Source organism: Chaetodon trifascialis, chromosome 24 (assembly GCF_039877785.1).
Source record: "Chaetodon trifascialis isolate fChaTrf1 chromosome 24, fChaTrf1.hap1, whole genome shotgun sequence".
Taxonomy (NCBI): Eukaryota; Metazoa; Chordata; class Actinopteri; order Chaetodontiformes; family Chaetodontidae; genus Chaetodon; species Chaetodon trifascialis.
The window spans coordinates 1,785,764-1,798,629 of NC_092079.1; the positions used below are offsets into that span (position 1 = coordinate 1,785,764).

At 41.5% G+C, this 12,866-nt stretch overlaps 1 protein-coding gene across 2 annotated transcripts in view; it reads right to left on the minus strand.

The window, feature by feature from the left end:
• The window catches only part of LOC139352062 (diacylglycerol kinase zeta-like), a 189,568-nt gene extending 185,066 nt beyond the window's left edge, over positions 1-4,502 (minus strand). For both annotated transcript variants that reach the window (XM_070994110.1, XM_070994109.1), the window contains exons 1-2: positions 4,056-4,502; positions 3,663-3,772 (exon numbers count right to left, since the gene is read on the minus strand). In XM_070994110.1, coding sequence (XP_070850211.1) covers positions 3,663-3,772; positions 4,056-4,175 — 230 coding nt within the window. In that variant the 5' untranslated portion in view covers positions 4,176-4,502. The remainder of the gene's footprint in view (positions 1-3,662; positions 3,773-4,055) is intronic.
• Between the last annotated feature and the right edge of the window lie 8,364 nt (positions 4,503-12,866).

The following is a 12,866-nucleotide window of genomic DNA, read 5'->3' on the forward strand; positions in this document are numbered from 1 at the left end:
TGGAAAGTCTGGTTTGCACATGCAGTGGTGCAACATTTTCATCACAAGTAAAAGCAAACAAGAGGCATACTAAAAAATACACAAAGTTCAGTTCTGGATTGGTGGGCTCAGAGTTGCTGTCAATCCTTTTTGGCTTTTTATCTTTGTCATCTCTGTTTGCTTCCATCTGGTGTGCTGTTGGGCTACATTATGCAATTTTTTGGCTTGAGGCGAGAAGTGCATTATTCATTCCCTCCCACTCAGCTGGTCAAGTTAACACTTGTCAATCATGGCCATCAGTATGATCATCAGTTGCTTTACCTCAGGCTGAGGAAAAGACTCAAGGTCTGCTAGTTGCTGCAAGAGGCGATTCAGTTAATTACAACCCACAGCAGAACAAAAACACAATTTTACTATTAGCCCTACAAGCTGTTAAAATAAAGAGGAAACAAAATGAGGTTACTTAAATAAAAACGCTTCTCTGTGGACCATTTCCTCAACAAGTTTCTTGGCGATCTGTTTCCAGGCTTTCACACTGATTTGGGTTCCCAGGTTACCTTTCATGCTGACCAACCCTGTGAAGAGAACACATATTTCTTCTTATCAGCATCTATCAGCTGCAACAACATGTTTCCCATTCAGCTAATTAACAGCCTTCCATCCATCCAAGCCATCTGACGGCAGCAGGTCTGTGTTCCATTTGCAGACTTTATTGTCAGTGATAACCATTGTCAATGTGATTACAAATACCAGATGTAGCAGTAACCCTGATTACATTTTGTGCAAACAGCATCTATATCACGTTTTAGTATTTATACAGCCTCACAGTTTATGCAGTAAAAGTGCCAGGAGTATAAGAGGTAACAACTAATGCCAGGATCAGACAACACGATATTTTGGTTGTATGATACAATCACTGTGTCAGATTAGAGAATCATAGAGTCACCACTTGGCAGAGATAGCAGACCACATGATGGACATTAACATCAGAGTTCCATTGTTTGTACTGCAGACAATAGATTTTATGACATATCCCCATGAGAGAGAGATTTAATTATTAGTCAATCTTCAAGATAAAAATAGCAGTGTAGAAACTGAAAACTTAAGAGGGATGATGACACATGAATGAGGGAGAGGGCTACATACACAATGTCTTAAAAATACCTGCATATACAGGTATTACAAACTAACTGGAATAGAAACTAACCTGGCCATAGAACACAGCTAGCGAGCCGGTGAGACCAAAACGTGTGGGGCGTGCCTATTGTTTTGTTCCGGTTTACAATCGGATCATGTAGTTTTTGTAACATTACTAGCAGTGGCCACAGCTTGTAAAAAACTACAAGTTCACTAGGTCACAAAGAACGTTAATCGCGCAATAAAAAAAATGACGCCATTAAAATTGATTTACGTTAATGCCTTAATAACGCGATATTTTTGACAGCACTAGTATTTAATGAAACGATGGTGCAGTTTGAGCCTGAGATAGTCCAGAATATCACAGTATGCCAGCACAAAAAAAACAAGTTTAATGATAAACCAAAATGACCAGCAGGTGGCGATGCTAGAGAGGGAAATATTCCCTTTTACATGCAATTAGCTGTATTTTAATTAAAAACAAAAACATGCATCTTAGGGACACAAGATAATACGACATACATAGCAATTCAGTAAGTTAAGCCTTTTTTAACTGACTCAACAGTGTTTTCATGCACAAACATGAAATAAAAATGTCCAAATCTACGACAACCAACACTGCACTATGGAAAAAAATTCAGTGTCTCCAGTGTCTCAGTTTTTATGTACGAACTCAAAATAAGTTAAACAAAAAGTGCAATTCAAAAAGATTCAGGTATACAAAATTAACTTTTCTTCTGATTACCTTATCAGTAGATAAATACTGAAAAACATTGTGTTTGGAGAAAATTAAGCAGCACTCACTTCAATTTTAGGTGTAACACTGACATCATAGACCTGAGTTTGGAGGAATTAATGGGAGAACTGGGGATGTACAATATGATGTGCCACCTGGTAAGATGCACTGAATGCCTGTTCTTGCTTCGAGCACGAAGAAGTAAGACACTTTTGTGATGTCTTCAGGTCTTGAAGTCACTTTCGAAAGTACTCAACAGGTTTATCTTTGAGAGAAAGGTGTTTTGTTTTCAAATGCCACTTCAGTTTTGACGGCTTCATGCTTTCTTGTGTCAAAACCTCACTGCACAGAACACACTGAGGTTTTTGAACTCTTTTGTCATCTATGTAAGGAAATCCATATCTCATGTAGTACGACCGGTATGAATAATAGCAAGAATGGATTGTCACAGTGTCGTTAGCAGCTACATTGAACATAACTGTATTTTTTATTTTTTTATCTAAATGAGCCACTCTATGGATAGTTCCGTTTACAATCCAAGAACAAAGATGTATAAAGCATGCCAATGCATCTAGTACTGAGCAGCAAAGAGAAAGCATTATGAATACTGCTGATTTCAAAACCTGTGAGCTGAATTTGAGGACCAGTTGCTTATCTTGGTAAAATTGACAAAACTGTTACATGCTATTTCTTGAGCCTTGAAGCTGTGTCTTTACCTTAAGTTATAATATATCAAAAAGAAGCTTTTAGAATCTCAACTACGTATCAAATCATGGTTGCCTTCATTGAATCTTCGTTCACCATTTAGGAGCCAGAATGGAGCTCAAATGCTGTCACTTGACATTAGCATAAAACACTGGTCTTGTTCTCCCACAAGAGTCACATCTGGTGTGAATCCAGTCTTCGGGCAAGAAGTCTGGACAAGAGACTAACTGAACAAGGGAAACAAATTACATCAGCTGTCTGTCCAAAATCAGTCTCAGCTTGTACTGGGAAGAGGTCAAAGGTCATGCACCAGACGCTGTGTAGGTTCACAACTAAAACTCAATTGTGTACACTCAAAACGGAAATATGCAGGCACTTCATCAGATTCATAAAGCCATGTGTTGTCATGACTCTCTTTAATATATCTCACTTTCAAACTGGGCTTACATGCACAAGTCTGATGTTCACTTCCAGTTAGCCATAAATTTGACACACCTCTAAATCATATCATATCAAATAGGTGGGACACAGTGAAAAACTAATGAAAGCGCTGCATTCACCCTTTCGCACACATTATGAAACTGGTGGTACACCATGCCAGATGCCACCTGTTTGTCAATGATAACCATTCACACACATATTAAAACACAGATGGCACAGCTATACGCTGGCTAGGCCACCTTCTGATAAGCGGACGAGTGCTCTACCTCCTGAGTCAGAGCTGCCCCCCAAGCTAGTGAGCAATAGTGCACATCCAAAAGTCACCGGATTCTGTTAACCTCAGACATAGGACATCAGAGTTTGGTGGAATTATAGTGCTTAAAGGTCTCAGCAATGGAACTGATCTTAACCTTTTCACTTTGGATAAGGGGGCAAATACATATCCACATGTGAGACAACACCTTAACTGTTACTAATTATACAAATACACACACACACACACACACACACACACACACACACACACACACACACACACACACACACACACACACACACACACAGTATGTGCACAGCTACAGTGTAACATTCAGGTAAAACAGGTCAGCAGGAAATGGGCCTCATTCCACTTTTTCTGCTTCGGTTTGTGTGGAGCGTTTCCTACCTGTAGGACAACTGCTTCCTGAAGGTCAGCTGGACAACCTCTGCCTCAATCTGGGACACTGACAGCTGGCCAGCCTCATCCTCTGCTCCCTCCACCTTCTCTCCTGGTACCTAAAAGCAACGCAAGTATAATAAATGACCGAGACAAGTTGACCAAGCTCATCAGATCACACTGACAGAGGGACACATTTCATGTTCTTTGTGGAGCCAACCTGTGGCAGCTGTCAGCGTCTTTACCAGTTCTTTTAATGTCAGTTTCAGCTTGAACACAACACACTGCACTGCCAACCACTGCAGCTCTTGGATAACAGACAATACAGTGACATTGTACTATTGTAATATTTTCCTCTAACTAAGCTTGCTATAGTTAGGTAGAAAGAACACACACACACACCTGACAGCTGTCGGGCTTCGGCTCGTTCTTGCTCCCCTCCGCGGCGAACACGTCCTCCACCTCGGCTACGTCCTCCAGCCCAGGCCCCTCCACTCCCGGAGAAGTGGCGTCTCTCATCATCTCTGCGGTCTCTCTGTCCCCTTTGCTTAACGATTAATAATGTTAGAATGTGATCATCATATTATCCACACTCAGTCGACTCAGCTGCTTCCTGCTCTGCTCCTGTATTTTCACGAGTCACTATTTTAGATAAATGAAGCATCGAGCTGTCAGGCCAGCCGGGACACCAGCTCACTGTGAGCCATCAACTGCATGTCCGTGAGTCCCTCACGGAAAAATGGAAAGTTACTTTGTCTCCGGCAGTTGGTGGTTCTCTGCTCTGTCGTGCATCCACATTTTGCAGGAAATCAGTTGAGAGCTCGCTCTCTCTCTCTCTCTCTCTCTCTCTCTCTCTCTCTCTCTCTCTCTCTCTCTCTCTCTCTCTCTCTCTCCCCTCCCTCCCTCGCGCCGCTTCCTCTATTTAATAACACCACTGCTAAAATTGGTGAGGATTATATATATATATATATATATATATATATATATATATATATATATATATATATATATATATATATATATATATATATATATATATATATATACTTTATTGTGTCAGTACAGTATACAACCTTCCTACAATACACTTCCTGTTATTTAAATAACTTGACACGTATTTAGTTTTTTTTTATCTTTCACCCGTATATGTATATAAAATAAAATAAAATAAAATAAAATAAAACAAAATAGCATTAGCCAACAAAAAAATACACACGCACTTACCACAAATACAACAGTAAAATGAATGTGCACATAAATGGTAAGTAGTTCATTTAAAACGAGCCCATCTTTTTTCCACTTTTTCTTTCTTATTAATTCTGTAAGTTACCCTCTCCATCCTATAAATATTCTCTACAGTATCTAGCCATTTATTTACTTTGGGGGCTTCCAGCTTTTTCCAGTTTCTTGTTATTTGTTTGAGTGCTGTAATTCTCAGAATCCAAAATAAATATTCTTCATCCTTTCGAAGGCCATTAAAACCTATTCCAAACCATAAAGTGTGTTTATTGCAGTCCGTCCGTCCCATCTCCAAGAGTGGCCTTGGATACCGATTCTGAAGTGGGACAACAATCAGCCACCTCCTCTACATGGATGACATCAAGCTGTATGCCAAGAGTGAGCGTGACATTGACTCCAAGCAAGCAATGCCCCCAATGATGACCTGCTGAGTGAATGCCTCAGGCAGCAGAAGCCCAGTAAGGAGGAGCCAGAAGGGTTGGCATGGACATGTACCATCGACAGCTTGAGGAAGTGGCTGACATAGCAACAACATACCAGTGGCTGGAAAAGGCTGGACTGAAAGACAGCACAGAGGCACTGATCATGGCCGCACAAGAGCAAGCCTTGAACACAAGGTCAATAGAGGCTGGGATCTACCACAGCAGACAAGACCCCAGGTGCAGGCTGTGCAAAGATGCCCCTGAGACAATCCAGCACATAACAGCGGGTCGTAAGATGCTGGCAGGGAAGGCATACATGGAGCGTCATAACCAGGTGGCTAGCATCGTACACAGGAACATCTGTACCGAGTATGGACTGGAGGTCCCAGGATCAAGGTGGAAGACACCTCCAAAGGTGATCCAGAACGACCAAGCCAAGATCCTGTGGGACTTCCAGTTCCAGACAGACAAACTGGTGATGGCGAACCAACCAGACATAGTGGTGGTAGACAAAGAACAGAAGACAGTCACAGTAGTGGATGTTGCGATCCCAAGTGACAGTAACATCAGGAAGAAAGAGCACAAGAAGCTGGAGAAATACCAGGGTCTCAAGGAGGAGTTGGAGAAGATGTGGGGCATAAAGGCAAATGTGGTCCCATTAGTGATCAGGGCACTCGGAGCGGCAACCCCCAAGCTGGGAGAATGGCTCCAGCAGATACCAGGAAGAACATCTGAGATCTCTGTCCAGAAGAGCGCACTCCTGGGAACAGCCAAGATCCTGCGCAGAACCCTCAAGCTCCCAGGCCTCTGGTAGAGCACCCGAGCTTGAAGGAGGTACAATACCGCTCCAGGCGGGGTGAGAAGGGGATTTTTTTTTTTTTTTTTAAATATATGTATATATATATGTGTGTGTGTGTGTGTGTGTGTGTGTTTGTTAATATATGTATATATGCTGTCCTGTACAAAAGTTTTAGGCAGGTGTGAAAAAATGCTGTGAACTAAGAATGCTTACAAAAATAGAAATAATTATCGTCTATTTTTATCAATTTACAAAATGGAAAGTGAGCGAACAAAGAAAAATCTAAATCAAATCAATATTCGGTGTTACTACCCTTTGCCCTCAAACCAGCTTCAATTCTTATCAGTACACTTGCACAAAGTCAGGGATTTTGTTGGATTATAGTCAGGTGTATGATCAACCAGCTATACCAAACAGGTGCTTATGATTATCAATGGTGGTGAGGAACAACCAAACTGCTACCAAGGTGAGGTTGTGGAAGACAGTTTCGTGTCACAGGTCATACACCATGGCAAGACTGAGCACAGCAACAAGACACAAGGTAGTTATACTGCATCAGCAAGGTCTCTCCCAGACAAAGATTTCAAAGTCGACTGGGGTTTCAAGATGTGCTGTTCAAGCTCTTTTGAAGAAGCACAAAGAAACAGGTAATGCTGAGGATCGTAGACAGTCAGCCAAGGAAACTCAGTGCGGGGGACGAAAAACACATCAAGCTTATTTCCCTTCGAAGATGTCCAGCAGTGCCCTCAGCTCAGAACTGGCAGAAACCAGTGGGACCCAGGTACACCTATCTACTGCCTCGAGAAGTCTGGCCAGAAGTGGTCTTCATGGAAGAGTTGCAGCCAAAAAGCCATACCTCTGACATGGAAACAAGGCAAGAGACTCAACTATGCACAAAAACATAGGAACTGGGGTGCAGAAAAATGGCAGCAGGTGCTCTGGACTGATGAGACAGAAGGATTTGACATCCACAGAAGATCTGTGGTTAGTTCTACAAGATTTATGGAACAACCTACTAGCCAAGTTCCTTCAAAAACTGTGTGCAAGTGTACCTAGAAGAATTGCTGCTGTTTTGAAAGCAAAGGGTATATATATATGTGTGTGTGTGTGTGTGTGTGTGTGTGTGTGTGTGTGTGTGTGTGTGTGTGTGTGTGTGTGTGTGTGTGTGTGTGTGTGTGTGTGTGTGTGTGTGTGTGTGTGAATATTTTTATGTAGTTATACATATAGTTTCGTCCCTCAAAACCCCCCACAGACCAGCAACATTTTAGCGTTTTTAAGGTGAGGAAGGTGATATGATGTCAGTCCAGCAGAGGGCAGCAGAATTCAGCTTCTCAGAGAATGACCTTACAGTGGAGAGAAACTCTCAAGGTGGAGGAATGACATTTTTAATGCATGGATAAAATGCATACATCTATCTCCTGTTTTATAGCCACATGTCATTTATTCATTTATTATGTTTCAGCATATCTTGTCTCTGGCACACTTTATTCTTGTACCAATGGAGAAGCTGAAGAGAGCCTGTCATAAAGCAAGTCACATGTACAATGAAACAGTTTCTGATTGCTATAATTGTTCCTCCTGCCAGTACTGACAGAGAAGAGATACCTTCCTTGTGCAATTCTATTATACATAATAAGAGATACAATCCACCCCCCTTTTCCTTTTTAGAAAGTTCAGCCAAAATGAATATGAGGCTAATACAATAACACAATATAAGCCACACAGAAAGCTCAGGTCATCTAATTGGACTCCCATCATCTTCTACATTGTCACTTTAACTTGCTTACTTGAAGGTAAATTGTTTTACCTCCCTAGAGGTGACGCAAGCAGATGCGTGAGGGTCTTTTTGATTGTGATTTGGCTTGTTACTAACTGTCGATGGGATATGGTGATATCCACCACTGGCTTCACCCAATGGTTTGGGAGGGAGATGCGAAAGTTGCTCTTTATAAAGGACAAAAATCAGTGAATGAATATGAACCGTCCCACCAGTTTGCCAGATTGATGATGGCCAAAACAACTTTTCAGAGCTGTGGAAACAGAGCACACAGGCATTGTCTGCCCCATTGATAAAAACCCAGAATGCTGAGTCTGCTGAACTGCTGCCAGTCTAACGGCATCTACGTCCGGTCTGCAGCAGCTACCAACCCCAAACCCCAACAACCTCCCCAAACTGCACCTAAAACAGCCCCAGCCCTGGCTGCCTGGCCCAGTTGCTCTTGGCCTGTGGGTGCATGGAGTAGCTAAGCCCCTGTGCTGGCTGGCCAAAGCCCTGTGGGATTAGACTAATGCAGGCGGCGGGAAGCCACTGGTGGTGAAACAACAGGCATGGGAAGTACCTTTATCTTTACATTAGAATTTACTCTACTAATTTTCTCTTGGCGTCAAGTGAAGTATAAAACCCAGGAAATATACCTCTTTCCTTTTAAAATGGGTGAGCCACTCAATGACTGACTTAAGCTTTATTGATTCAAATATTACCATTAGATACAATGAAGCTCCCAAAAAGAGTGGAACCATGAAACATACTTTTCCACGTTTACAAAGACCTGACTATCGAGCAGGCGCTGGGGGACTTGGCAAACCTGTTTAATGTGAGTTTCTTCATCAAGAGAGAGGATCAGAATATCATCCAGGTAGAGAAAAACAAACCAGTTTAACATATTCTGGAGTACATCATTCACCAGAGCCTGAAAGACAGCATTGGTTAGGTCAAAAGGCATCACCAGATATTCATAATGCCCACTAGATGTGTTGAACCCTGTCTTCCATTCATCCATCCATCCATCCATCCATCCATCCATCCATCCATCCATCCATTTTCTATACCCAGCTGTCAACGGGCAGTCGATCACAGGGCAACACACAAGACAAACAACCATTCACACTCACACTTAGGTGCAATTTTAGAGTCACCAATTCACCTAATGAGCACGTTTTTGGTCTGTGAGGAAGCCGGAGTACCCAGAGAGAACCCACGCATGCACGGAAAGAACATGCAAACTTTGCACAGAAAGGCCCCGGGAAGAACGGGAAGAACATGCAAACTTTGCACAGAAAGGCCCCGCCCGGGGATCGAACCGGAAACCTTCTTGCTGTGACGCACGCACACTACCTGCTGCGCCACTGTGCTGCCCGTCTTCCACTCATCCCTCTCCCTTATTCTCATCAAGTTTGGTGAAAATCTTAGATCCTTGCAACAACTCAAAATCTGAAGAAATACCAATATGGGGTACCTGTTGTTAATGGTGTGGTCACTCAGGCCTCTGTAGTCAATGTAGGGGTGGAGTGTGAAGAATGTCAGCAGGTGATGAATATGGCAGGCATGATGCTGGCAGCACGGAATGATGTGATATGCTTGTTCATCGCTTCCATCACTAGGTCCTTAAAAAAGTCAGTTAGTCAAAAAAGAAAAGCATCAAGTAGAGACGAAGAATTCCAGCCAATGTCAGCAGCCAAAGTTTGGAACTCTAAGTTCTCAACACACCATTTTCCCTGACATAGTCCTATTAAGGCTCCAGGAGCCTCAACACCTCAAGTGAGGTGACTGAAAATCATGCATAAAGCATCTAAAAAAAGGTCATCATATGCACAAATGGGAGACTGCCTAGCCCACGCACTGTTGTCTCAGCTTCAGCTCTGCCTGAGAGGTGGGCGGTAATATAGGCCTGTCAGTGTGACAGGTCCTTGTGATGAATCGAGGTCATTTCTTCATGAAGAGTGGTCTTATTGTGTTGTTTCATGCGCTTGATATAAATGTGGACAACTGGGTGAAAAACATTACTTCATTCCAAAGGCTGGAATTGAATTAAACAAGGAAAAGTATGGATGTGGGTAGTGGTGCTGAGGAGCTGCATCACCCCCTAAAGCCAGGCACTATAAAAACCATCAATTGATGTAAAAAAAAAAAAAAAAGAAAGAAAAAAAAAAGTGTGACGTAGCCCTGCAGCAGAGAGACAAAGACAGAGAGAGCTCCTGTGGATGAGTGAGTGAGCATGAGAATATGAAGTGTCAATGATACAAAAACTTTCCTTGATCATGACGCCTAATGTTACTCTGCAGTCCTGTGGTTTATCAGTGAAGTGAATGAACTACACTGCAGGCTGAAATCTCTGTTAAAAGTGACAAACTGATAGAGAGACTGGCATGGACTAGCTAAGACCTAATACGCTGATCCCATCTTTGAAATGGCAGTAATATGACTAGTCATCGGTCACATCTCTAGTCCTCATTGAAATGTTGTCACTCCCTCTTCTTGTAGTTCTCATGCTTTAGGTCTGTGTTGTTAACTGCATCGTTGCTGTGGCTGCTTTGGCATCCACTGGGGTTCCATGCAAGCCAAATAAGAGCAGGATTCATTTGGGTCCTCCCCCAGAAGAAAGAAAGAAAGAAAGAAAGAAAGAAAGAAAGAAAGAAAGAAAGAAAGAAAGAAAGAAAGAAAGAAAGAAAAAGAAATTTTCTGTAATTTGATATATATGTCAAAAACTTTGGTGAGATCATTTTAAAACTGCAATAAATCAGTTTTTGTAACTCAGTAAGATCCCACTTTTTATCACATATTATGATAAATACTGTATATTTATTGAGAAATTTTAATTTTTGAGATTGTGCTCTTATAATTATTGAAAATGACCCACTTCTATGCTAGCTTCTCCACTGCAGACACTTTTATAAGTTTTTATACACGCCACAGATTAAAGGAACCTGCCAACATGGTAATAGCTGGCAGGTAATTTTAAATACAATTCATAAGAAATAGCTTGAGCACTGATGAGACTGTGCTAACATCACATAATACAACAGTATCTGCTCCATTGCATTTAAGCATAGAGTTCTCAAATTAGTATGATTGTATGAAAATGAATATTAAAAATACATAAATAGGCATAATGTGTTCTGCCTACAAATCTACTGCTGTATATATAATCTCTCTTGAGTTTCAACCATGTTAAATTAAAAATAAAAATGTCTCATATCCTTTTTTCTTGAAAGTCAGACTGGGTTACACAGACCAGCAGACCATACTCTTTATCTACAGAGACCCAACAAATCCCTCTTGAGCAAGCACGCATGTATTGGTAACAGATATGTATATGTACGTAATACAGCACTATGTATGTAATAATAATGGAAGTATGACTAATAGCAGTAGCTGTTGCAGTGGATGTCAGGCAGGGCCATGGCAGGAGACACAGCTGCAATCCACAATCCAAGTTCAACCACTATCCATGGCAACCTGCGAGATGACAAAGCACAAAAACTCTGTGGACGAAGCTAAATTATTAACACACCTTGGTAAGAAATGAAAGTGTGCGGTACAAAGGGAGAGAAGAACAGAGGAGTTTGGTGTGTCATTGGAAGTCCCCCAAGAGTCTAATCCTGCAGCAGCATAACTAAGGGCTGGTCCAGGACAAGCCTGAGCCAGCCCTAAATATAAGATTTATCACAAAGGAAAGTTTTAAGCCTCCTCTTAAATGTAGAGACAGTGTCTGCCTCCCGGACAAAGACTGGAAGATGGTTCCACAGGAGAGGAGCTTGATAGCTAAAGGCTCTCTCTCCCATTCTGCTTTTGGAGACTTTAGGAACCAGAAGTAAGACTACATTTTGGGAACGCAGTGTTCGAGTGGGATAATAAGGTACTATGAGCTCTTTAAGATAAGGTGATGCCTGACCATTTATTCCTTTGTAAGTAAGGAGGAGGATTTTAATTTCTATTCTAAATTTTACAGGCAGCCAGTGGCTAGTTTTGGAGAGATATGATCTCTTTTCCATGTGCTGTAGCATTCTGTAGCAACTGGATGTTTTTAACAAATGTGGGCAGCTTGATCGTAAGGAATCACAATAATCCAACTTGGAAGTTACGAATGCATGGACTAGTTTTTCTGCATCGTTTTGAGAGAGGGGGAGTTAAAGGACATATCCTGATCAAAGATAACTCCCAGATTCATGACAGTGGTGCTCAAGGCCAGTGCAATGCCATCAAATGTTGACTTGACTGTGCTTTGAAGTTGTTGTGGCTGATACAGGCTCTGGATGTATAATGTGACATATTGATTGTTTTTGGCACATCCATTTACTGATTTCTTCAGCACACTCACTCAGCGACTGTATGGGATTCTGTGGAAATCACTCAGTGAATGTTATATAGAACTGCGGTGGCTACATTAGAATAGTGTGGTATTTTGTTGTTTTCAGATTCTGACAACAGCAGTCTCATTGCTGTCATATGGTCTTCCAGACTGTGAACATCACAACGGTTGTTTAGAACCAATACCATGTACAGTGGTTGAATAAAATGCCTTTTTGTTGATCTTACTTAAAAATAGGCATTTTAGCTTTTCATTGGTCAGTTGATGTAAATAGAATGCTGTTTCACTATTAGATAAATAAAAGAAATTAATATTACAGGCTCTGCAGCAAAATGGCCCCCTGTTGGCTCTTTAATTGGGCCAATTAATCAAGTATTTCCATCTTTGCCTTTGAAAATAGTGATCATGATTTTTATTAGAAAAAAACTTGATGTCTGTTTTTTTATGCTGCTGTTTGTTCCAATTTGAATAATCTATGTTTGCAATATGTTTGCACCCCAAACCATCTGTTCTCATCTCTGTGTTGTTGTTCATTGACCCTGGGCAGCATTGTTTCTAAACCTGCCCTCAGTCCAACCGCACAGGCAGAACAATACAGCAGCATTATGTCACTGACTAACTGACAGAATAGATATGTGTGTATCTGTCTGATCACTCAGGTAAA